The sequence below is a fragment of the Pogona vitticeps genome, chromosome 8 (genome assembly GCF_051106095.1).
Source record: "Pogona vitticeps strain Pit_001003342236 chromosome 8, PviZW2.1, whole genome shotgun sequence".
Classification (NCBI taxonomy): domain Eukaryota; kingdom Metazoa; phylum Chordata; class Lepidosauria; order Squamata; family Agamidae; genus Pogona; species Pogona vitticeps.
Window position 1 is genome coordinate 6,379,924 of NC_135790.1, and position 26,460 is coordinate 6,406,383.

At 42.8% G+C, this 26,460-nt stretch overlaps 1 protein-coding gene across 3 annotated transcripts in view; it reads left to right on the top strand.

Annotated features, from left to right (window-relative positions):
• The window catches only part of DOCK5 (dedicator of cytokinesis 5), a 145,811-nt gene that overhangs the window by 103,696 nt on the left and 15,655 nt on the right, over positions 1-26,460 (top strand). For 2 of the 3 annotated variants that reach the window (XM_078379731.1, XM_072979031.2), the window contains exons 29-45: positions 3,984-4,078; positions 5,107-5,185; positions 7,152-7,252; positions 7,779-7,837; positions 8,354-8,508; positions 10,615-10,700; positions 13,208-13,364; positions 14,424-14,464; positions 14,609-14,699; positions 15,727-15,846; positions 16,771-16,860; positions 19,185-19,289; positions 19,565-19,706; positions 20,951-21,032; positions 22,659-22,743; positions 23,124-23,210; positions 25,439-25,615. In XM_078379731.1, coding sequence (XP_078235857.1) covers positions 3,984-4,078; positions 5,107-5,185; positions 7,152-7,252; positions 7,779-7,837; positions 8,354-8,508; positions 10,615-10,700; positions 13,208-13,364; positions 14,424-14,464; positions 14,609-14,699; positions 15,727-15,846; positions 16,771-16,860; positions 19,185-19,289; positions 19,565-19,706; positions 20,951-21,032; positions 22,659-22,743; positions 23,124-23,210; positions 25,439-25,615 — 1,752 coding nt within the window. Of the gene's footprint in view, positions 1-3,983; positions 4,079-5,106; positions 5,186-7,151; positions 7,265-7,778; positions 7,838-8,353; positions 8,509-10,614; positions 10,701-13,207; positions 13,365-14,423; positions 14,465-14,608; positions 14,700-15,726; positions 15,847-16,770; positions 16,861-19,184; positions 19,290-19,564; positions 19,707-20,950; positions 21,033-22,658; positions 22,744-23,123; positions 23,211-25,438; positions 25,616-26,460 lie in introns of those variants that run through there. The other variant, XR_012080855.2, reaches the window with a different exon arrangement.

Here is a 26,460-nt window from a genome sequence, read left to right on the forward strand (position 1 = left end):
CGTTGAGTTCAGTTCATGTAAACTGAAATAAAATATCAATACGCCCATTAGAAACTGTGTTATTGAGACAAATGAACAAGTGTGACAGGCAGAAGACAGTTTTCCTAAAGCTGGGATCTATTTATGGCCTTTAATCTGATGGAGTACAGTAGTGCCTCGCATAACGATTACCTTGGTAAATGACAAAACTGCTTCACGATGACGTTTTTGCAATCGGTTTTGCAATCGCAAAATGATGGTCTAAATAGGGTTTTTTCGCTTTGCGATATCGGTTCTCTGCTTCGGGAACCGATTCTTTGCAAAACGATGTTTTTTTAACAGCTGACCGGCGGTTTCAAAATGGCCGCTGGGTAGTTAAAATGACTCCCCGCTGTGTTTAGGGACAGATTCCCCACTTTACAGGCAGCGAAAATGGCTGCCCTATGGAGGATCTTCGCTGGACGGTGAGTTTTCAGCCCATTGGAATGGATTGAACCGGTTTCAGTGCATTTCAATGGGCTTTTTTGTTTCGCAAGACAATGTTTTCGTAAGACAGCGATTTTCGCAGAACGAATTAACATCATCTTGCGAGGCACCACTGTACCTCAAGATAATGCGATTGCCTTTCCTGTTCCCAGCTGGTGCTTTCAAAAGCTTCTGGAAGCAAGAAGTAGGAAAGCACCTCAGGGTGGAATCAAGCTTGATTCCAAGCAAAATCTAGTGGAATCTGGTGATGTTAGGGGCCATGACTGTGGAGAGCTATGAGTAGGGCAGTTAGCTCTAGTTAAACAGCCCACTTCCCCATGTAACTGGGGAACATCCAGTGTTAGTTACATCCAGATGGAGACCTATTGAAAGGATGGAACTTCTCAAAAGTGTTGACTTAGAATTCACCTGTGGAGGCACTGGGACCCCCTTCAATGGGGAGTAGCACTTGGATTTAGGCCTTGATTCCCTGGAAAATGGGGGTCTAGACACACAAACACTTGCTTTTGCTGGCATCGGCTCAGAGTAATCAAAGCCCACACCATGACATAAAAAAAATCTATAAGCAGAGGGTTGGAAGACTCTTCAGAAACTGGCATTTGTTTAGTTTGGTCAGGAAGAGAAAAGGAGAAGGAAAGGAGGAGTGACATCTTCTACAGTGTGGAAAACTGCCAGGAACGTCGAAGGCTTTGGCTTTATTTGGTCCTAAGGGGAAGTTGGCAACCTTGAGTTATTGGGTTGATGTCCAGAAACACAGATGTGCATTTATTACGACACCCATTCGCAACCAAATCCCGGAGGCCGTTTGGAACTTAAGTGATATATTTTGCAGGTTTTTGTTTCAGAATTTCCACACCTACTTTGGGTTGCTCTTATGCTGCTTTGGTGCTGATGATCTCAGTAAATAGGGTAAAAAGAAGAGGGTAAAGGAGCCAAAGCCGCCTATAAAGATGTCTGATGGCTTCAGATTACCTACCCTGCCAAATCAGTGCTTAAATTCAGTGACAATATCTGGATCCATCAGGATTGGCCATACCATTAAGCAGAGAGAGCTGCTTCAGGCAGGAGTGTTGTTAGTTATTCATTCCATTATGATTCAGCTCTTACTGTAGATACCCAATGTGGTGTCATGGACAGAATGCTGGACTAGGTCTCTAGAGGCCTGGGTTCAAATTCTTACTCAGCCATGGAAACTCACTGAGAGTGTGGAACTGATAAAACCACTCCTTAAATATCTCATTTGCCTTGAAAGCCCTATTAGGGTCCCTTTAAGTCAGTTCCAGAACAGAACAAGTAGCTTTTGCTGTGATGTAAATGGCAAGACATATTTGAGAGATTTTACGCACCATGTCCTCCACAAAAACCCTTGGTTGGCTTTCAGTAGCATGTTGGGTTTCAGTACCACACAGCCAATGCGTTTTGGCTCTCCATTAACTCCAGCCAGAGGGTAAGACAAAAAAATACAATGAATGCTCTGTTAACGCAGTACATACTAAAGCACGCACAAGGAATATTACAGGTAGAATAGCCATGGCACCATGCAAAATTACTCATCCTCTTTTTGGAGTTTCAAGGACAGATAACAGAGCAAGGAGAAATGATGTAAGATTTTATAAATCTTGTGTTACCCTTTGTGTTTGAGATCTTGGCAGACTTCTGAAACGGTGAGCATTTTTACACGAGATTTAGAGCAGTGTGTATGAATACTCAGTTTTTACATGGGGCATAAGACAGTGTGCCATGCTGCCTGGATACCGCAGTAGTTGTGGAGCCAGATGTTTGATGTTTGATTCTCCTCTGGGCTTCCTGATAAAAGAGTCAGCCTGTGTGACCTTTGGCAAGCTGCACAGTCCCAAGATGCCCTGGAAGGGAATGGGAAACTATTTTGCGTGTTCTGTACCTGTAAAGCACATGATGATGATGATGATGATGATGATGATGATGATGATGATGATGATGATGATGATGATGATGATCAGACAAAGAAGTGCATATGAGCAAGTAGGCCAGCATTTTCTTCCTCTCCCCAAATGGTGCGTGAAAGCAATCAGAATGGCAGTAGTCATATCATCTCCCTCATGCTCCCCACCGTCTCTTCTCCTGAACAGATTTCCCTGGGAATGATTTGTTGCTATATGAATTAAATCACCATTCCCTTTTGACCTTTTGCAGCTCAGACCTTAGAGCTAACCTGCGCCTTGGGGTTAACATTATTAATCTGTTAATTGTTGCCTTCCTGGGGCCCTCTGCCAGACAGAATGATGCTCCTTTGCTGTTAACTCAGTAATGCTGGAAATAATTTCTGCAGTTAAGCGGGTCTGCTCATTTCTCCTTCTGACATGTTCCTGTTTCATCTGGTCCACCTACGTCTTTCAGAAAGTGTGTGCTCGTGCTAGGAATAGCTGTGCTTATGGGCTTCAAGCAGTGTAAATGGGAGAATTTTGATTCCCTTTGGAAGAATTTGCCAACATTCATAGGCTTCATATTTTAGAATAGAAAGGACTTGAGGTTGAATGTGGGAGAAAACCAAAGTAACAGATTTTCTCCTCCTTCCAGCTGATTGTGTATTGGTGTTTTGGTTATCCCTGGAGGACTACATTGGAACAAAACTGCCAAAATCGGAGTAATGCTGCTGACCGTCATACATGTGTAACATTTGGCCATGTTGGGAGGCAAAAGGGTGCCTCCCATTTTTAAAATAGACACCCAGCTTTGATGTTTTCCGTAAGAGAAACACCGAGTGATTTTCCTGTCACTTTCTGTGTCTAGACTAAGTAGGCAAGACTGCCCACTGAATGTTCTTTTGCCATATGTTTTAGCTTTGAATTTATTGACAATTTCCTGTTGGGAGTGTCCCATGTCACTCTTTCCTGCTGCTGTGAAATACAGGTCCCTTGCTCTTGTAAAATGTCTTGCCATTTTAGTTGGCAGTGCCCTAAATAGCTTGAAGGCACCATACAAGGTCCTACCTTCTGGCTTATTCATTCCTACTCCTGAATGACTTCATGGAACCAACATGAAAGCAGTGATCCAGATGGGTTTGGGAAGAAAAGTTTCCTTCCTGTTTTGTTTTTTTCAAAACCTCAGGTGGGCAAGGTGTTGTCACGCTGCAGCTCCATGTACATAGTGCAGTCTCTCGCTCTTTCTAGTTTGCCAGTCCTGGTAACGTCCTCTTTAGAAATAGATATTTCTAGCATTTTTCTTTTAATGTTTTCATACCATGGATAAGTGAGCCAACCGATACTGATCCTGCAGATAAGGGGGAACTACTGTATGAACAATCAAAAACTAATTAAATGTCAAGACAATCAGATTGTTTTTTTTACCAGAAGCTGTCCGAGCTTGAGATGTGTGCACAAATTCTTCCTCAACTTCAGCCGTTGTCCAGGGGGTCATTGTCCATGAAATGAGTGGGTGCAGTGCTGTTGTACTGTAGCGCTTAAGTTTTCTTTTTTGCTTTGGGAGTTCAGGAATGTCTAATTCAGGACTCTCCTTCTTCATTCTTTCCTTTGCTATAGGATTTCTTGATGGAAACTTTTATCATGTTTAAGGATCTGATTGGAAAGAACGTCTATGCAAGTGACTGGATGGTGATGAACATGATGCAGTGCAGGTAAAGGGTCTCTTAACTAAACTCAAGATGGGAGCATGGAATTTTAGTTTGTATGCATATATGTGTTTGTGTGTCTCTTACAAATAATGCATCGATCCATAGCTGTTGCTTCAGATTCATAGAAGCCAATAAATATGGCCACATTTGGAATGCTCTGCTTGGTTCTGGTTGTTACACCTCCAGAAATGATCTTGTAGAACTGGGGCAGAACAGGACAATCTAAGATGAACAGAACCTACAGCATCTCCCCATGGGGAAAGGCTGCAGCTTTGCTTCCTCTTTAGCTCAGAGTTGGAAAAATATGGAAAAAGGCAAATAACAGATAGATTTTTGGTCTTGTGTACTTTTTCTCTCCTTACATTCTTAGATGTGCTTAAAAATTAGATGTCAACACAAACATTATTTTATATTTTTCAGCTGTTTGCTGCAGTTTTAGCCTTCTTCCCTTAACCATGTTTTAAGTCATGAAAACCACTTATTTCTTTATTTCTTTATTTCTTACTTACTTACTTACTTATTATTTTATTATTTTATTTATATTTTATTTTATTTTATTAGATTTCTACCCCGCCCATCTAGACCAAAGGTCTACTCTGGGCAGCAAATTGGCTGCTAATTGTTGTTGTTGTTGCAGAGCTTTGAATTTTGGGGTAAATTTCTCCAGCAGCATAGCAGAAGTGCAGCAATTCACAGAGCAAAATAGCTTTAAGTTCCTCACAGTAGTCCACCCCTTTTCTCATTAACTGACATTTAGTTTCAGCAACTCACTCTGAGACATTAGGAGGAGAAAGAATAAGAAACATTTGCCTTACTTAGAGTTGTGATGAAATCAACAGCAAACTAACAAAACAGACTGATTGCAGTAACAAACTTCAGAGAGTTTAGAGAGTGGAAAATTGCTCAGCGGAGAATTAAGACTGCTTTGAATCTCTTTCTTTTCTGCATTCTCCACCTTTCTGTTCCTTTCCTATCCTTTTTCCTTTGTCTTTTTGGCATTTCCTGCTCTGCATTGATGCTTATTTTTCCAGGATCTTTCTCCGAGCCATAAACCAATATGCCTCTGTGCTCAACCGATTCTTCCTGGACCAGGCCAGCTTTGAGCTGCAGGTGAGTGGGAAATTCAGCCCTCTTTGATCGTAGGTGCTGGAAATGTAGATGTTCACCTTTTGTGAGATGTAACATTCAGCACATGCACGCTTTATGCACAAGTCATATTTACCCCAGACCTCAACAAAATACGTGAGGAGGAAAATTATACTAACTTCCCTCCTTACATGCTTCGGCTCTACACGAAAAGTCTCCACACAGAACCTTTCTAACACATACAATGGCTTTCTATTTGGATATTTTTTAAAATTTCCTTGTTCTGTTTTTGCTGTGGGAGAGTGTTCAAAAGTGTCATCCTTCCCTTGTGGTCTCAAGGGGTGCAGTCCATTTGATCATCTGAACTGAGGCAGTGGATTTCTGGATTGATAGAACAGGTGGTACCTCCAGGGAGGGAGGGATGTTGACATTTTAATAGCCTCTGCCTTAAGATTTTCCCGCACAATAGGGAAAGAGGTGGCTTCGAACATTTCCCCTGAAGGTCCCAGATTTCTGGGAGTGAGATATGCAGCTGAGGATCCTTTGGAAAACGGATCCCCCCCCCAATCCGAAGTAAAGCAATGGATTTTACCACTTCACCGTTACAAGATTTCATCCTGCTGCACATGAACCCGAGCCTTGATGGGTCCCCAGTTGAGTATGACTGCTGCTCCCATCCGGATAGCTCATCAGTTTCGGTCTCAAGCTATAGAGCCTGGTGCTGGGAGTTCGATTCCCCAATGGGCCTCCTTGACAGGGGCTGGACTCAGTGATCCATAGGGTCCTTTATAGCAATCCAATTCTAAGATCATGATCTTCATCATCATCCCTGACCATGTGCCACACAGGTTGGGCCTGATGGGATTTATAGTCCTCCCTGCATTTGAAAGACATTGGGAGACATATTGTCTTTCTCTGTGAATTTTCCCATGACCTTTTGAATCCCCGACGGAGGGTGGAATGGGGGGGATGTTGTTGGCCTGGAATATTTCCCTCTGTGCTTTGCTTCTTGATTCCCAGACACACCCAGTCAACCACAGCTAGAAACAGGATGTTGAAGCTAAAAGACCTTTGGTCTCATACAGAAGGGCTCTTAATATCATTTGGATGATTCAGAAGTGAAATCTGAACATCCTATTGTGTTTGCTTCAGTTTGTGGGTGATGACTACATTTGGATGATCCTTGCTGTCTGATTAATTAATTGTCCACAGGGAAACTAATTACAGCTGGCACTAGAATATCAAGGGCTCCAACTTAAAACTGTCTGGAATAGGACCAATTCCATTTTTTGGGACTTTAGATTCCAGGCTAAATTGCTAGATCTCTGATTTATTGTTGCTATTGTCATTGTTGTAGTCCTCATCACGACCACTGCTACTTTTCAGGAATATGTCCACATATTCAAAAGATGTAACACCAGTTACATCAGATACAGGGCATCACAGCCACTGTGAAGTAGCAGGCAGACGGAATGGATTGTGAAATTGCTTTGATCCCATTTTAATTCACTTGAGGGCAGCTTTGAACAGAAAGTTTTCCCCTACTTCCTCATCTTGGGGCCGCTACAGATAAGGCCCTGTTTGCTGTGCAGGCCAACCAAACAGATATGAGCTGCAGGCACTCCCTTCAAACCAGCCTGAATAACTCATCTGGAACGAGATAAAGATGTTAACCCTTCGAAAACGAGTAAGATGATCCTGTGGAACTGCTCCAGGATCATTCTCGCTCACCATGAAAGTGATCCTAGAACATTATGAAACATTATGAATGTTTCTAATTTGAACACAGACCTGCTATTCCAGTGCTGTATCCACTATGCCACCTTGCCTCCCTATCACTAGTGAAACTGAATATTACTAATGCAGCAGTGAAATGGGTTATTGACATCTCAGAAGCATCCCTAGGCATTTGAGACAGCTTCATGGGTAAAATATTTGATGTTGTCAAATGTCAGCTGCACGATTTCATCTTTTCTCTCTCTTTCCAAAGCTATGGAATAATTATTTTCACTTGGCTGTTGCATTTCTGACCCACGATTCTCTCCAACTGGAGACCTTTTCCCAGGCTAAAAGGAGCAAGATAGTCAAGAAGTAAGTTTCCATGTGAGTTCCTTTTCTCTCTACTTTCTTCAGGCCTTTTTGCAACTCAGTGCTAGATTTCAGCCACAGCTTGATTAAATTCGCATATATTTGGGTATAGCTTTGCAGAAAAGGATGTCAGATCCAGGCTTAGCCCTCCACAGAAGTCAGTGGGGGGGGGGGAAGGTGGAATGTCTTCCATGGACAGAAGTCACAAGGATCTGGAAGAGGGTTCTCACTGAATTCTACAATCCTTTCTGCTATTCCTCGGTGTCTGGAGTTCTGGAGAACACCTCCAGGACCCAGAGGGAAGAATTTTGGGGGCCTAGATTTTGTTAAAAGTCAGCTTCTTTCCTTTTGCCCATGGGGTTGTGGCTCATGATGGTTTGTGGGTACTCATGAACCATAAACATCAGAAAACCCACCCACCCAAAAAAAGCATCCATAGGGGGGAATGTTCAGCTCTTCCTTTTGCTTCAGTAAAACAGGATCCCCAAATCCATGCAAGTCACACTGTCTCTCTCTTTTTTTCTTGTAGATATGGGGACATGAGGAAGGACATTGGCTTCCAGATCAGGGATATGTGGTATAACCTAGGTAAGCTTCATACATGTGCAAAGTACGTGGGAAACTCAAGAGTTGTCGTCCGAAAAAAAAAAAAACTTTTTCTAAGAACTGAAATTATTTCCTGAGATCTGAAATCCCTACACAGGAGCTGGAGGAGAAAACGGCTTCATACTAGAATAGAAGAAAGACATGAGTGAAGCAGTAGCAGCCAGTTCAACCTCTGGGTGGAAACTTTAACACGGCGTTCCCCCTTCCATTTCCTCCCACCCTCCTGCAACTAGGGCATCTGCTTCAGAGCAGCATATGAGCCCGACATCCTACAGAGGAAGAATGGGAGGGGAGAGGGGAACAAGGAAGCAAACAGAAGCAGCTCCGTTGCGGCTTTTGCATATGAAAGACTGGAGCTGGGATTTGGAGGTGCTGAGTGGGGAGAGCAGCTGCCGTCATGTGCCCTTGAGATCCATGGCAGCCATCTGTTGGTCCCTAATCCCTTTCTTCTTCTCTTCTTTCTCTGTGTCTCTCTGCTCCCTTTTCCCACCTCCCCAGGGCCTCACAAGATCAAATTCATCCCTTCAATGGTAGGCCCCATCCTGGAGGTGACGTTGACCCCAGAGCCAGAACTGCGGAAGGCGACCATCCCCATCTTTTTTGACATGATGCAATGTGAATTCAACTTCAGCAGTAGCAGGGACTTTCATACGGTAGGGGACCCAGCAGAACAGAAGAAAGCGCCCGGGGACTCTTGGCACAAGGGGTGTGTGTGTGTATGTGTGGGAGACAGCAGTGTCTGGATAGTAGGACTGGTTTTTACAACAACTTCCGGAATAAGTTGTGGTGTGGATCAGAGGGAAGAGATCATTGCACAGTTGCAGCAAGGGCATTTTCTAATTACTTGCAATTACAATATTGTTAGCCAACCCATCAGGCCTCCATGATCCCATGAGTTAAGTTACAGCTTCTCTCAGCCAGGAGAAAATGCCTTTTCTTATCAATGAAATGCTGTTTGCAGTATAACCCAAACCACCTAGAAAATGGCTTAATGAATGAATTTATTTATTGCAGTCACGTGACCAGCTCATAAAACATATTTATGGTTAAAATATACAAAATGCAGTTTAAAAATATACAACCAATTCATAAAACATATTATGTGGCTAAAATATACAAAGTGTCCAAAAATGTCCAGGCAGTTCATAAAACATATTATGTGGTTAAAATATACAAAATGCAATTTAAAAAGTGCACAGCCAGTTCATAAAACATATTATATGGTAAAATACACAAATTGTAATTTAAAAATGTGCAACAAATTATTAATTGTGTACTGGCTGTAAAATATGGGGAGAATCAAATACAGCATTTTTATAGCTATCCTTTGAACCATTGGATTGTCCGGGGCAAACTGATTAGGACAGGGTCTTTGGATTATAGGGAGTGCTTCCTACATATTTGTAAAGATCTGTAAATATTTCCTCCCTTAGAGAATGGTTTAGCTTAACACCACGTAAGTCCAAACAACATATGGCTATGAACTGTCCCTCTTATAATGCAAAGATTTTGGGTTGGGGTCGAAGAGGCAAATTGGAAACCCTTTGGTTTTGCAAATGTCCTTCTTTTGGTGAAGGTGCTAACTGGTAGAACTGATTTGTTGACATAGATAAAGGCAGATGCATCCCTTTGTGGATTCTGTGGTCAGTCTTTGAGGCCATTCGGAATGCCTGAGTCTCAGCCCATTTTGACCGCTGTGATTTTTTTGCCTTGTTATGTTTCGGAGTCATGTATCTTTTGAAAGATCTAGCATGGAACTTTATTTCTGGTTATCACTCATGTGTGGTCCTGGGGTAGCATAGCTTGATGGTGACTCCATGGTCCATTTCAGTTGTGGGAACCCTTCTAGTGACACCACCCTTGCTCCTCCTCGTAAGACATGGACCAGAACGTGTGATTCAATATCAGAATCAAATGAAAGAAACTTAAAAAAAAAAAAAAGGAAGAGCAAATAGCAGTGGAAATCAATTGTAACATGCAAACCAAGTTGACTCTGACATAAAGTCGTCTTACCCAATAGCTCAGTGGTTTAGGGAGACAGAGATTAGGAGCTTGGTTTCCGACCCCTCAGTGCTCCTTGACACAGACTGGACTCAATGATCCATAGAGTCCTTTCCAGCTCTATAGTTCCAAGATGATGCTCATGAGTATAATGATTATCACCATTATTCCAATATAAATAAATAAAATCATAAGGTGAAGGTAAAGGTTCCCCTTAATATTTTAGTCCAGTCGTGTCTGACTCTAGGGGGCGGTACTCCATCTCGAAGCCAGAGAGCCAGCGTTTGTCCAAAGATAGTTTCCGTGGTCACGTGGCCAGTGTGAGTAGACACGGAACACTGTGACCTTCCCACCAAGATGGTACCTATTTATCTACTCGCATGTGTACATGCTTTCGAACTGCTAGGTTGGGAGGAGCTGGGACAGGCGACGGAAGCTCATTCTGTTGTGTGGATTCAATCTCACAATGGCTGGTCTTCCGACCTTGCAGCACAGAGGCTTCTGCGGGTTAACCTGCAGTGCTACCACATCCCAAAAAAACATACTCCAGTATAAATAAAAATTAAATAGAATAATGATTATCACCATAATTCTGTTTAATTTGTATTTATATTGGAAAATACCCCATTTGGATGATCAGATTTTAATCCAGAAAGGTCAGAAATGTCCTTTGTGTTGATCTTTTTTACTGCTGAAAGCTTCATTAGAAGCACCCTGGATTGACGTTTTATTTGATTGTTTTGGTCTCCAATTTACAGTTTGAAGATGAGCTGATAACTAAACTAGATCAAGAAGTGGAAGGGGGTCGAGGTGATGAACAGTACAAGATTTTGCTGGAGAAACTGTAAGTGTGTGAGTGTTCTTGATCACCGTTTTGGAAACATTTTTCATAACAGCTGAAATCCTGTTGCATCGCATACAGTAGGCCCATTGAATTGATGGAACCTATGTAGGAGCTGACTCACCAAATCCCCATTGATTCAGTAGGTTTACTCTAGTTGTGACTTAAAAAGCAGCAGGATTTCAGCCAGTGTAATCTTGACACCCATCTTTTGTTTTATAAGCAAGTAATGTTGTAAAGTTGTAGTAAAATGATGTTTTTTTACATGTTTCTCAGGCAAGCATGGAAGGGGGGTGAGAGTGCTTTCAAAAATGCCAATCTTACATCTGGCAGTTGAAAGACATGATGTAGTTTTTCTGCCTTTGCTGCTGCTTCTTCTTTCTCTCTCTCTCTCTCTGTATGTATGTGTGTGTGTGTGTGTGTGTGTGTGTGTATTAAATACAGAAGAACTAGTGAGATAACACATAAGTACAAATGGAAGACTCTGGTGCATGTACGCCTGTGTGCCATTCATATACAGTGGTGCCTCGCAAGACAATTTCAATTCGTTCCGCGAAAATTGTTGTCTTGTGAAAAAATCGTCTTGCGAGGTTCCCTATGCATCCATCTCAAAAAAAAGTCTTGCAAAGCACGGTCATAGAAAAAAAGTCTTGCGAGGCACCATAGTGATCGCAAAAAACAATTGTCTTGCGGGTTTTTCAACCCACGAGGCAATCGTCTAGCGAGGCACCACTGTATATTGATCTATATCCTATTGTTAGAACTAATTAAAATAAACCTATTGAATCAGTTTCTGACAGGTGAGTAAACACTTGGGTAAATCTCCCTGATTCAATAGGTCTACTCTATTTGCATTTCCCAACTGGATTCCTGCCACATTATTTGATCAGGGACATACTTTATTCTGTAGTCTTTGAGATGACATCTTAGGAGTCATAAGACTAGTTACAAGTCACCCTCTGAAGTTGGAGATGTCACTTTAGGGGGAGATGTGATCTTGGACTTTCCTTGTCCCTGCAGATCTCTCTCCATGCTTCACCATTTCTCTACTATAGCTGTGACATTTTCGGGGTGCGGGTGGGGACAATAGATCCATGGAGGCATGATGTGGGTGTAGCAGGAGAGACTCTGAATATGAAGGTTCTAGATATGCCACTCCATCACTGCCACTGTTGCCCAAGCTATGCTGATTGCATGCTTTACCCACTCTCCCGTGTGCTCGTCTCCAGTCCTCTGCCACCTCCCAATGACAAAGAAGACTTTGATCAGCCCTGCCACTAGACAGCCCTCTAGTGGGAGGGCTAGTCTAAATTTAAAGTTGAACTTAAGTCTAAATTACCTATTTTTCCATGTATAAGACTATACTTTTGTCTAAAATCTTTAGACTAAAACTTGAGGCTCATCTTATACACAGAAGTAAGCTGAGGAGAGAACAAAAACAAGTGGAGGGGAAAGCAGGGATCAAAGCGATCCTGCAGCGCTTTGATCCTTTTCTCCCTACATTTGCTAAGCCCCACTTATTTTTCTTAATTTTGGATTAGAAAAGTGGGGGGGGGCGTCTTATACATGGGGGCATCTTATACACGGAAAAATACAGTACTTCTCTTCCATTGCTTGCTGTAAGATGTAGTAAAAACAAAAACCCAACTCAGTTTGCAAATTTGTGGATTCTGGATTCAATTACTGATCCAGACAGTATGACATTTTTAATTTATTGTTTGTCTCTAATGGTAAAGGTCAGCTCTATTATATCAGTTCTTCTCTCCTATTCCCAGCTCTTGAGAGAAGATGAGTAAAATCAAGATCAACACGTTAGGTCTGGAGATGGGCGCAAACCGCTGAACTGGTGGCTTACGCTGATTTGCCTTTCGGCCAAACAGGTGTTCGGTGCTTCCCAGTCCCGCCTCCTCCAGTGGACGCCCACACAGAGGCAGTGGCCAGAGGAGGTGGGACAAGGAAGCCTGGTCACTGCCTCTGAGTGGTTGCCTGCCAGAAGAGGCTGGGATGGGAAACGCCAAACACTTCTTCCGCTGAAGAGTGAACCGGCTGGTTCAGTGGCTTGTGCCCATCTCTAGTTGGATTCCAAAATCGCATGTGCAGCTATGTGTAAAATAAGGTTGCATGAATGACTGTATCCGCAAAAGGCTGATTCAAAGCTTAGAAAAGTTACTTTTTTGTACCAAAATACCCAGAGTCAATATGGCCAGTCTCCGTGCTTGCTGGGATATTCTGGGAAATAGAACACAATGAAGTAACTTTAGCAAGCTCTAGTCACGTAGCAGAGTTTTCCCGTTCCTTCTTTTACACTACACACTGTAACTTCTGCATTTTGGAATCTACAATTTTTCTGTGTGTGTGTGTGTGTGTGTGTGTGTGTGAGAGAGAGAGAGAGAGAGAGAGAGAGAGAGAGAGAGAGCAGATGACCTCATTTCTAAGCATCTGGTTTGGTTCTCGTTCTCTCTTTATCCAAACATCTCTTTTTATGTTTCTTCCAACACTCCTGCCTCTAGCTTGCTGGAACACTGTAGGAAGCACAAATATCTTTCAAGTTCTGGGGAAGTGTTTGTCCTGTTGGTTAGCAGCCTGCTGGAAAATCTCTTGGATTACCGGGCCACCATGCACGACGGGAGCAAAGAAAACCGAATGAGTTGCACTGTCAATGTTCTGGTAGGTGGCCTGTCGGTCAAAACTGGCTTCCATTCCTCTTTTATCAAGTCTGACTCAGATGCTGTATCACAACTACCTGAAGTTCCGGAAAGACTCTGTATAATTTATCTCTATATATGCTCTGTCAGTGGATTCTCCTTGAGTGGAGCCCATTATTCAGCTTGACTTCACTGTCATGGACATTGTGCACGCAGTGTGTTGACTGCTTTTTGGGTTATGCTTTTATTCCATAATAAAAGTTAAAACAAAGAAACTGGTTTCTGTAGTGCTATACCTGACACTCCAGCGGTGTGATATAGTCAGAGCCTGAAACTAGGTCTCATAGCAGTTACTTTGGTGGGACTACAATACCAAAAATCCCTCTTCCAGCTTCACCACTTAATTCTGGGAGTCATAACCCCCCAAATTATTCTTCTCAAGCTCTGTCCAAAAACAGTTGATCATGTGGATACAAGGAGGTCCTAGAAATTCCACTTTCCTTGGTTGATGCTGTTTGATCATTCTTCCATTGTATTCTCAAAGGCTTTCACAGCCGGGATCCGATGGTTGTTGTAGGTTTTTCGGGCTGTTTGGCTGTGTTCTGGAGGTTTTTCTTCCTAACGTTTCGCCGGTCTCTGTGGCCGGCATCTTCAGAGGACAGGAGTTAGAACTGTCACCAGAACAGAGACAGAGTTCTAGCTCCTGTCCTCTGAAGATGCTGGCCACAGAGACTGGCGAAACATTAGGAAGAAAAACCTCCAGAACATGGCCAAACACCTGGAAAAACCTACAACAACCAATTCTTCCATTGATGGTGATGAATGGAGCTCCTGTTCCTCAGAAGCATCTGGCCTCCTATGGAAGGAAGACTATAAAGTAGTTTCTGTGCCAAGATAGAGAATACCATATTAGGGATCAACAAACAGATATCCCATGGCCAACTTAGTCTTCCCCCAGGAAGCACTATCACGCATCCCACTTCCTAGTCTGTGCTCATGTAAATTGAGCTGTATTCTCCCTAGAGAGAATTTATTCTGTTGTGGCTGGGGAAACAGTTACAAAATGGCTTATCTTTTGCAGAATTTTTATAAAGAAAAGAAGAGAGAAGATATATACATCAGGTAAGCCATAGGACCTTTGCCACTGCTTTTGGTTTTGAGTCTTGGATCTGTAAAGGATTTTGCCTTAAAGCCACTAATACAATATTTGAGATGTTTCTATACTTGAAACTCCACAGTAATCATTGTGTGTTGTTGTTCTTCTAGGTACTTGTATAAACTCCGGGACTTGCACACAGGCTCCGAAAACTATACTGAGGCAGCATACACACTCCTTCTTCATGCGGAGTTACTCCAGGTGAGTGGAAGAGGGATTCAAGAGCCGCTCCACCAGCAACGCATTGCAGTAGTCAAGTCTGGATGTTGTTATGGCATGGATAACCAGGAGGGGATCCAAGAGGCACATTGGGGAAGCGTACCCTGTAGAACTGCTTCACCTAGCCTTTGCAGACAAGAGTTTGTGGGTTTCCACCATTTATGAGAACTGTTGCGTAGCTCAGTGGTTTAGGCATCTGGGAGCAGAGTCAGAGGCATTCAGTTCCTCACTGTGTCTCCCTGACAGGGGCTGGATTTGAGAATCCATAGGGTCCCTTCCAGCTCTGTAGTTCCAAGATGATGATTATAGTGATCCTCTTGTAAACTGTATTGGCTATACCATTGCCTGAGTTGAATTGATATAGATGTTTTAATAATAATAATAACCAGTAAGTAGATGAATCAAAAATCATGTCTCCCCGTCCCCCCCCAACAGCTGCTTCATTGGCCAAAATCCTGTTGCTTAGTGTAGTAAGTGACCTTGATTAAGCCCATTGAATCAATTGGGATTTAGCCAACTTCTCCATACATGTCATGGATTCAATTAGGTCTCTTCTAATTGCAATTTACTGTGTTGACGTAAGCAAGAGTTCCTGTTGGCCCGTTTGAGTCCATGGAACATATGGAGATGATTACTCACCAAATCCTCACTGATTCAACGGACTTGCCCTAGTGCAATTTACTGCACTTAGCAACAGGATTTTGGCCATGATTTTGTGCATTGTTGAAGAACAGCACATCGTTTTGGAACCTGTACTTGTATAAACAAAGTTCTAGCAGCTTGGTGTGTGACAAAACTGTCTGCATCAAAGACTAGCCAGGAAACCTGCCCCGCTCCCAATCCTATCGCCCTTCTGCTGGAGTCTGGTGCATGGAGAGACCAGACCAATGAAAGTAGGAGACTTTTTAAAACCATCCCACACCTATTGATGATGATGAGGCCTCACCTAAAGCTTTGAGAAGTTAGCTTATAAAGAACTTCACCTTATTGCTCTTTCCCTTTACGGTAGTGGTCGGATAAGCCGTGCACTCCCCATCTGCTCCAGAGGGACAGCTACTGTGTGTACTCACAGCTGGAGCTCAAGGAGAAACTGTATCAAGAGATCATTGCTTTCTTGGACAAAGGCAAAGTGAGTCTATGTCTGTCTGAGGCGCCTTCAGAAGCGGCGGGGTGTAAGAGGGATGATTCCCATAAAGCAAGTTCTGCTTTCTGTTTCTGCAGCTATATGTTTCAGCTGGCAGCCTTGCCTCTCTTAATAGCATTTGATACAGCATGTGTCATTTCCTTCATGATTGTTTACAGTGATCTGCTCAAAAGTAAGATTGTGCAACTTGTTTGAGCCAAAGGGTTGAATTTCATTTCAGGGGAGTTCTCGGGGGTGGGCGGGTGTGAGGCTAAGAATCTGAGCCTATTTGTAGCATAAAGCTCATGTTGCCAGGAACTGAGCAATTTCAGCAAGAGTTGGAAAATTGCTGCATAATGAGAACTGCTGGACTGCTCAGTGATTTGAGTTTCTGGCTAAGAAGCCAGAGGTTGGGAATTTGATTCCCCACTGTGGCTCCTTGATGGGCTGGACTCGATGATCCATAGGGTCCCTTCCAGCTCTGCAGTTATGATGATGATAATGAGGAGGAGGAAGAGAAGGATATAACATGAGAGAAAGGGAAGCCCAAAGAGCCAGATCCTGCTTTAGGGCCTGATGTTTCTCTCTTAGCTGGCGTGCACTTTCATGGACTACAGCTCACTTTGTCAGATGAAACTGATGAAGCGGGTTACAGCAGTCTTTGATTGGTTAGGTCTTTGAGATGCCTCAGGATGCTGTCATTGTTTATGCAACAGTCTGAGCCATTTCTGTGGCTTTGATGGGAGAAAAAGTCCCAGGGTGCCCCCAAAAGAGGAGAATGGAAAACCACTTCTGAAGACTTTGTACCTGGAAATCCTGAAAAGTGTTGCCTTAAGTCAAAATTGACTTGACAGGATATAATGATGTGTGTTTTAACCTGCATCTGCTAAAAAAATGTTTTTTCCCCTCCCCTTTTTGTGTTTCCTGGAGATGTGGGAGAAAGCCATCCAGCTGAGCAAGGAGCTGGCCGATATGTATGAAAACAAAGTGTTTGATTACGAAGGGCTTGGCAATGTCCTGGTAAGACCTTTAGAGTTTTCTTCCAGGCAGTGGATGGGTTGGAATTAAGCAAAGGAGGTTGATCCTGCAGGTCTTTATGTTTGGCTGGCTGAGAGTCCTGGCAGTAAATCAGAACCACAGGGAGTGTCCATATAGTTGTGCAGTTATGTTAGTTTTAAGGGACGTGGTGGCGCTGCGGGCTAAACTGCAGAAGCCTGTGCTGCAGGGTCAGAAGACCAAGCAGTCGTAAGATCGAATCCACGTGACGGAGTGAGCTCCCGTCGCTTGTCCCAGCTCCTGCCACCCTAGCGGTTCGAAAGCATGCAAAATGCAAGTAGATAAATAGGTACCACCTTGGTGGGAAGGTAACAGCGTTCCGTGTCTAAGTCACACTGGCCATGTGACTATGGAAGATTGTCTTCGGACAAACGCTGGCTCTATGGCTTGGAAACGGGGATGAGCACCGCCCCCTAGAGTCGAACACGACTGGACTAAATGTCAAGGGGAACCTTTACCTTTACCTATGTTTGTTTAATGTCACTTTAATTCTCATGACTCCATCCTATGGAATGCTGGGAGTTGTAGTTTCTGCTTAGAATTCTGTGTTCTAGGTTGGGGAAACATGCTTGAGCTCTCTAGCAGAGAATTCTAAGTCCTTCAACTAACTAAAGATCCCAGGGTTCTATAGAATGGAACTGTGACTGATAAATGGATATAAAACCAATATTGCTGTGTAATGTAGATACATTCTGAGCCTTGGCTGTAAAATACTATAGGAAATTGTGAAAATTATGTGTACGCAACAAGCGTGTGAAACAGTGAAGGTTTGTGCACCCACTTCTGTTTGCCAGTTCTGCTGAACTGGAGGCGCCTGTCATTGGTTCTACTCAAAATGGTTGGAGTGGAATGAGTAGATGCTTCCTTCTCTCCTGCCCTTCATCCACACTGTCAGGATGGGCGTTAGTGTTCACATGTGTGTTTTCTTCTATGGATTCTGCCCTGCTTCTACCAAATCTCAGTTGTATCTCTTAGGACTGCAAAATTTACACAACGCAGCACTATGGGACTCAGTATGACACAGTATGTACCGTATTTTTCAGTGTATAAGACGCCCCCTTTTCTAATCCAAAATTTAGAAATCTAAGTGGGGTTTAACAAGTGCAGGGGGAAATGGATCAAAGCACTGCAGGATCGCTTTGATCCCTTCTTTCCCCTCCACTTGTTTTTGATCTCAGCTTACTTCCGTGTATAAGACGACCCTCAATTTTTAGTCTAAAGCTTTTAGAAAAAAGTATACTTTTATACATGGAAAAATATGGTATGTAACGTGGAGCATGCCCACCCTTGCCATTCCTGTCTCTTACACATACCCACCTACCAGCCCCAACTGCATTGAGGTGTATCTTGCATAGAGCATCAGACTTCCACAAGCTAGACCAGCAATGGTTGAGTGGGCCCTCAAGACCTTGACTGTACAGTGGTGCCTCGCATTACGATGTTAATTCATTCCAGCAAAATGAACGAAAACATTGTAAAGCGAAATTAAAAAGCCAATAGAAATGCATTAAAACCCGATTAATGCGTTCCTATGGGCTTGAAACTCACCATCCAGTGAAGATCCTCCATAGCGTGGCCATTTTCGCTGCCCGTGCAGCAAGGAATCAGTCCCAGAAAACAGTGGGTGGCCATTTTTTTTAACCGTTAACATTTTGAAAACGCCGGTCAGCTGTAGGAAAATAGTTTTGCGAGAATCGGTTCCCGAAGCAGGGAACAGATCATCGCAAAGCGAAATTCCCCCATAGGAAACATCATTTTGCGATCGCAAAAGCGATCACAAAAACTTCATCGTAATGTGATTTCATCGTAAAACGGAGCGCTCGTCTTGTGAGGCACCACTGTATTAGGAAATGTGGCACAGAGGGTGGGTTATTCCCTATTTCCATGAAAGAGCAGAAAGAAAACAGAATCCTGGTTGTCAAGGAGAAGTCAAAGCCACCTCCTCCCAGCAATGCTGCTGAAGATTTCTGAGGTGAAGGGGAGGCAGTAACTCTGCTATTACTGACCATATTCAAAAGGTTTAGGGGACAGATAAGTTAAAGCTTTCCTGCCCACCTCAAGTGATGTGGGATGCTGTGTGTGTGTGTGCACAAATATATAAATGCAGCCTTTGAGACAACAAAAAATGCCCACCATGGAGCTGCGGTCTAGTATGATACCAGAACTGGCCAACTCTTAACCCTACATTCTACAGAACACTTGACCCTAGGAGGCAAATGGGTGCAATGTTGCCAGTCTGTTTACTCAGCATGTTTATTCTTCCCTTGCCCTTCTTCTTTTTAACATAGAAAACACGAGCCACATTTTATGAGAACATCATGAAGGCAATGAGGCCTCAACCAGAATATTTTGCGGTCGGGTATTTTGGCCACGGGTTTCCCTCCTTCCTCCGTGTAAGTCTGATCTGCATAAAACTGGTATCATTGGTTACATGCTTCAAAAGGTACCGTTAACTCCTGATATTAGTCTGGATCATCTACAATACCGATGTGTCTTGCACTTATTTATTATGTCTAATTGATTGGGCTTCTTTGCACCCATATTGATGGAGTGTCAATATGGCTTCCTTCTCAATTTCATCAGTATCCTGATCTCCAGTTCTTCCACACTGAAATATTGTGACGTCAGTAGACTTGTGTTTATTTCTAATTCCCAGTTTTGGTTGCAGAACAAGATCTTTATTTATCGTGGCAAGGAGTACGAGAGGAGGGAAGACTTCAACTTAAAATTACTAACCCTATTTCCAAATGCGGAGAAGCTAAGCAGCACTGCTCCACCAACAGAAGAGACCAAAGCTTCTTCCAAGCAGTGTATCCTTCATGAGACAAAGTGTGGTTGGTGGCCAAAAGAGACATGACAGCGGTAGAGTGTGAGAGTCTTTACCTGTACAGTTTAAGGAGTTTGTGGAAGAGAAGCACTCAACTCCTATTTTTGGTTCATCGCTCTGGCAGTTTTTTTGTTTTCTTTATGCCTGTGTAAACTCAGTGGTTTAGGTCTTTGGCTGTGGAGCCAAAGGTTGGGAGTTCAATTCCCACTCTGCTTCCTGCAAGTCGATCCAGCCTGGGTGGCCTTGGGCAAGCTGCATAGTCCCAAGGTTGCCCTCTAGAGGAAGGGATCGGGAAACCACCTCTGAGTATTCTGTACCAGGAACACCCTTTAAAGGATAACGATTCATCAGAATTAACTTGACGGCACATGATTAACATAAAAAAATAATCACACCAGAAATTTAAAAATGAGAATAGAACAATAGATCCACAAGGGGAAACCGAACTGGAATCAGACCCAAGAAGGGGAATAGCAACTGGAATAATTAATTGTGGGGGTGCAAGATGTGAGCATTTAATATTTATTTAGAACATTTTAATCTCATTCTTCAACTAAAAAGACCTCCAAATTAAGAAACCAGTTTGTACCTGCAGACTGAATTTTTAAAAATATTGACACAGTAAGTTCTAGCTTTTCAGTTAGAGTTTACTAATAACAAGCGCTTTGCACATCTTAGATCTGACGTGGATGTCTTTGGTCAAGTTGTTTCTCCATCTTGCTCAGTATTGTCTGCTATTGGAGGAAAAAAGGTCTCTCCAAGGTCTCAGGTAAAGAGAAGTCCTTTTCATTGCAAGCTAACTGGGTGTTTTCATGGAGGAATTGAAGCTTGTGCTTCTGTCTGTGAGGCTGGTGTCCTGCCAAAGAGCTATGGTTTCAGGCTTAGTTTATCGCTGGAGTGGTGCGCTTGTGGCCCTTGAGATATTTATGAGCTGCTACTCCCACCATAATTCCCTTTGTTCAGCTTGGCTGGATCTGTTGGGAATTGGCACCTGTAATATCTGGAGGGTGACAGATCTCTTGGCCCTTCTCTACAGTTACAGTGGAATGTTGGGTCAATTTTTGGGGAGGAAGAAAAACCTTCAACCAACATTGATGCCCAAGTGAATGTTCTGCCAGTGGAGGACGCATAGGATTTCCTTCGGTATTTCTATTTCTGTACATTGTGAGACTGAGATATTTCTGTTGACCGTCTACTGATTTCACCTCCTTAATGAACTCTGTGCAGATGTGCAGTGCTTTATCGTGAAACCTGTCATGAACCTTCCACCAAACTTCAAGGACAAGCCTGTTCCAGAGCAGATTCTAAAGTAAATAGCCTCCAACTCCACCAATCCGTCCTTTTTCACATCTGGCAACAAAGTGCAAAAATGCCAGCTGAAGACTTAACTTCATACTCATTTTAGAAGATGGTTTCCCATTGAATAGGGATCTGGTGATGTCTGAAGATGTATAGAAGTGTGATTTTGGAATTGCAAAAAAGCTGTTTTTCTTCCGTGCTTCTGAGAGAGAGAGAGAGAGAGAGAGAGAGGAAGTACATGCTTCTTCCTTCCATACTCTTTCCTATCAGAGATAAGAATAAAGCCAGGCCCACTAACCAGCCTGACTTTCATACTAACTGCTTAAGTTTCATTAAATACCAAGCCAACACAGTTGACTCATTGGCTTGCTTTGCCCTAGCTCTGACTACAGGTGTTTGTGCGTTCGTAAAGCCAGGTGTTCTTAACCTTTCAGAATGCTTTCAGACGTTTTCCTGTATGAGAGCGATTTCCAGTGCAGATCATAAAGATGGGGAAGAAGCAAGGAACATGTAGTTTTTCAGGTGTTGAACGTTCACAGTCAACAGCCCTTGACTGTTGATCAGTGGTAAGGGATGACCAGCAACATTTGAGCCCTTTTCAGGCATTCTGAAATGGTTCAGGGCTGTCTGGGTAGCTCCATGATTTCAGGATCTGGCTTCACAGCCAGAGGTTGGGAGTTCAATTCCCCACTATGCCTCTTGTGAGTTGAACCAGCCTGGGTGGCCTTGGGCAAGATTCATAGTCCCAGGGCGCACCCCAGAAGAAAGGAATGGGAAACTGCTTCTGAGTTTTCTGTACCTGAAAACCCCTGAAAAGGTCACCATCAGTCAGAATTGACTTTGTGGTATATTATTATATATATATTTTTAAATGGGTTTAATTAAGGGTTTTAGTAAAAATGGGTTAAATTGAGAGTGTGAGAAACTCTGTCAACTTCCTGAATAGGACTTAGTAGACATGGACGTCCAGGCCAAGGGCTCCCAAACTTGGGACCCCCTGATGTTCTTGGACAACTTCCAGATGCTGTGACAATTGGCTCTTCGGGCTATGGGTTCCAGAAAGTATAGTCCAAGAACATCTGGGATCTTAAGTTTAGGAACTAGTGATCAGAGCCCAGCCTGTAGAATAAGCTATTAAGACTCACCCCCAACTATATCATTCACACCTGTCAAAGGATCAGACCTTTCTATTTATCTGGCCATCCAGGGCTGCATTTTGAGGAAAAAGTGGGTTGTGAATATGAACAGGTAATATCTGTACCTAGATGCAAACGGAATGGTTAGATGTAGTCTTGAAGTCTTTCTAATAAAATCGCAGAATCCTAGAATAATAAAGTGCCTATAGGGCCATTAAGTCCAGCCTCCTACTTAGTGCAGGAATTCAAGTCAAAAGTGTTTTTGATATGAATTGTAACAATGAGAACAGGAGGAAAACAGGTGAGGGGGATTCATAGACTACAGAAGTATGCAAGCCAATGCATCGATTTAAAGGTTCCCATAAGGTCTGAGCATGATTCTGATAATTCAGATATTCCTCTGTGTTTTGTGTCAAACTTTTGGTGTGGCCGTGTGGCCTGCTTTATGGAGGTCGATTTATGATATTATTTATTCTTCTTCTTTAAATCGGCTTTTGCAGCTTTTATAGATCCAATGAAGTGCAGCGCTTCCAGTATTCCCGGCCCTTCAGGAAAGGAGAAAAAGACCCTGAGAACGAATTTGCGGTGAGGACCTCATCTATTGAAAAAGGAATTGTGCCTTAACAGAAGTACCAGTTATTTTATGATCAACAGGCTTGGAAAGTTTGGGTTCCATGTGCCTTGGCTGATCCTGTCCATATGCACAAGGAATTGGGAACACCTGCTGGAAACCAATCAGAAAGAGAGACCCAGGTCTCAAGATGTTGGTGGGAAAGTGTGTTTTATTCACTTTTAAAATGCCATCATATTTTGACTCATTTATTCTGTGGCCTTCTTTGGGGGACATTAATTGAGCCAAGCGTGCCGTTTCAGTCCGGGTTTTCAGACTACTTTCCTGAGGCCTTAGTGACTGCAGTTATCTTGATTGATTCATTGATTGATTGAGTGTTCGTTTGTTTTTCCAGACCATGTGGATCGAGAGAACCACCTACACAACTGCCTATTCATTCCCAGGGATCCTCAAGTGGTTCGAAGTGAAACAAGTTACAGTGGTAAACCTTGCAAAGATGCTTACCATTTCTCATCAATTATATTTTCCTCTCTTTGAGCTTGGGAGATGTTCCTTTTTCAGACTATCAGGGCATTCTGCGAGCTGTAGTAAAAAAAAAAAAGGGGAGAGAGAGAAACATCTCCAAGTTTTAATTTTTACACAAGGGTGTAGCAATGCACAGTTTATTTTCTCCTCATCCTCGTCAACAACAGTTGCTACTCTATTTCTGCATTTTTGTTTTTGTTTTTATATCAGACAGCCTTGTAAAGCTGGAAAATACGGGGCAGGTTAGCATTCGGGCTAAGGTAACATCCTCTAATCTAGAAGCCTTCAAAAGTGTTAGATTACAGTGTCTATTGTCCCCAGTCAGTAGCTCTGTTTACTGGGGTAATGAGAATTGTAGGGTATTACATCTGGATGATGTCAGGCTGAACAATATTGGTCTAGGATTACAGTGGGGCACGGATTCAAAGCTAGTTGTCCCAAATGCCAAATTCTGTCATGCTCAAGTCACTTCTGTGATCTGGATAGACAACCATTAGCAAGGAAAAGTCAACTCTTGCTGACTTCCCTTCTATGTATAAGTTACTGCATTATTTTATGCTAGGATTGTCAATTTTTTCCTGAGTAACTTGACTTCTGGACTTTGAATGACAACCAAAACTACCCACGTACGAAGACTTGCAAGGTGATGCTTCTCCTAGCAAGGAAATAAACAGTGGGAAGGGGTTATCCTTCTGATTGTCAACATTTAGCTCTTCTGCTTTTTACAGTTTTATTCCAACCTTTCTCAAATTTATTCTTGCAACTGTAACAATTCATCTGAGCATTCAGCCTGGAGGCAGACAGTGCAACATGGCCTGTCCCAAATTGAAGAGGCCCTTGTCCAGCAGGCCGAGGCAAAGAGGCAGTCACGAAAGCAGCAAAATCAGGGAGCTGGACAGGGGACAGACTGTATTTGCCTTCAGTGTGGAAGGGATTGTCTCTCTCGAGTTGGCCTTCTCAGCCACACTAGATGCTGTTCCAAGTCCTCCATACAGAGCACATTACCATAGTCTCTTGAAACTGAAGGATGCCTAATCAATCTCAAAAGATCAAAAGGCGCACGTGTATTTCTCCTCCCCTATATCCTCACAACAGACCTGTGAGATAAGGCATGCCCAGAGCGGTTGGGAGGCCCCCTGTCATCCCATAGATGCCCACAAGAAAAGCCAGCTTGTGTAGCCTTGGGCAAGCATCATGAAAGGAACCGTCAACCACTTTTGAATAATCTATACCTAGGAAACCCTGGAGAGGGTTGCCATAAGTCAGAATTGATTTGACGACACATGATTGTGATTATTAAGGATGAAATCAGGTCTCCTGACACCTTTGATTTTGAGGGTTGGTTCATGCATATCTTTCTGAGGTAGTACAGTTTTCAAGTTGAGATGGAACCTACGTTTTTTTTTAAAGAAATATATTTTAAGGCTTTCTTCCTTTTGTTACAATGGCAAGAATAAATACCAAATGCCTAGAGACAAATATTGTAACATTTGCAACTTGAGTGGTGATTTCACAGGAATGTCCACCTCTCTTTGGCCAGATCCTCACTTGACCACATTTTAAAGGAAAGTTTGTGTTGAATAGGTTGTGAGCGTAGATAACAGCAATGTGCGAAATGAAGCCTTGTGTGCGAAAATGAGCCTGAAAAAATTAGATTCAGATTTAAATCTACCCTTGTTTTTTATTTTTTAAAATTCCTCCTGTTTCCTGTTGTTGTGACATGCTGTCAAGTTGCCTCACACTTATGGCAACGCTATGAATGAGTGACGGCCAAAATGTCCCGCTCTCAACAGCCCTGCTCAGTTCCGACACCCTCAAGAGTGCAGTTTTTTTTATTGTGTTGACACATTATTGCGTCAACACATCTCTTATTGGGCCTTCCTCTTTTCCTGTGTTCTCTATTGACAATTTTAAAAAATGAAAACGTAGAAACAGTTGTGTTCTATAGGTGGGCTTTAGGGGTAGTTTGGGGACCTTGTGCACGGGGAAATTTCCCCCCGTGTCACCTAAAGACCACAAGGCAGCCCTTTGAGCGAAACAGGGATTTTTCAGTGAAACAAATAAATTCTGGGAAAGGGTATAAAGGGTTAGGGCACTGAGCAGCCACTCATAGCCCATAGGCTCTGCTTTGACCACCCCTGGTTTAGACACAGTTTTAGCATCTCCTGTATTTGTGCTTTCCAGGAGGAAATCAGCCCATTGGAGAATGCCATAGAGACCATGGAGCTGACCAATGAGAAGATCAGCAACTGTGTCCAACAGCATGCCTGGGACCGTTCCCTGCCGGTGCACCCCCTCTCTATGCTACTGAATGGCATTGTGGATCCAGCTGTCATGGGAGGATATACTAACTATGAGAAGGTCAGCTGTCTCCTTGACATCCTCAATAAAATGTTAATTGACATTTGTCACACACACACACACAGTTCCCCTGTTTGTTCTCCCACACAACCCAGGTTCACTTTTGGGTATGACGTTTACTTTTCAACCCTTTTCGCTGCCACCAGAGGATTTATCCTCACTCTATCAAATATGACTCTTAAATCAGTGTTATTCAATAAAGCAATGTTTATTTAAGTGTTTATAAGTAAATCATATAAAGTAAATCATGGATGGTCGTATTTTATTCATTCAATCAACTGTGCTTTGATAACATTTATATTTGCTTATGTATAATCTTGTTAATCAAGGTATTTATTCATTTCTTATCTTGTTCTGTATCTCTCTATTCTTCTCTAACACAATACAGTACTGGTCCTAACTGCCTAAACTGTTTCTCTCAAACTGATATCCTTAACTGAAGTCCCTAACTCTAACTCATATCCCTAACTTCTAACTCTAACTGATCTTTAACTGTCTTCCATTCTTCTTATATTTCCTTAGTTCCACCTCTTCTGTACAACCATAGGCTCCTGAATCAGGGTTCCATTGTGATGGACAGGAGTGGTTAGGGACTTGTCCGTCACAACGTTGAAGGAAGGAGATCTCGTGATCTCTTTCCTAGCTTGCAAAAGTTTCCAAATCTCCCTGCTGAGTTCTGGAAGCTGTAGTCCAGAAGAGTAACTTTTTTCCATGTTCTTGCCTGTCATAACAAAGGAGAAAGTAAGAGAGAATCAGGATTTCACCATGTGCATATGCATTAGATTTGGGAAGGAAAGGTTTGATCAACATGTCTGTATACTATTGTGGGTCTTCCTTGTCAGATT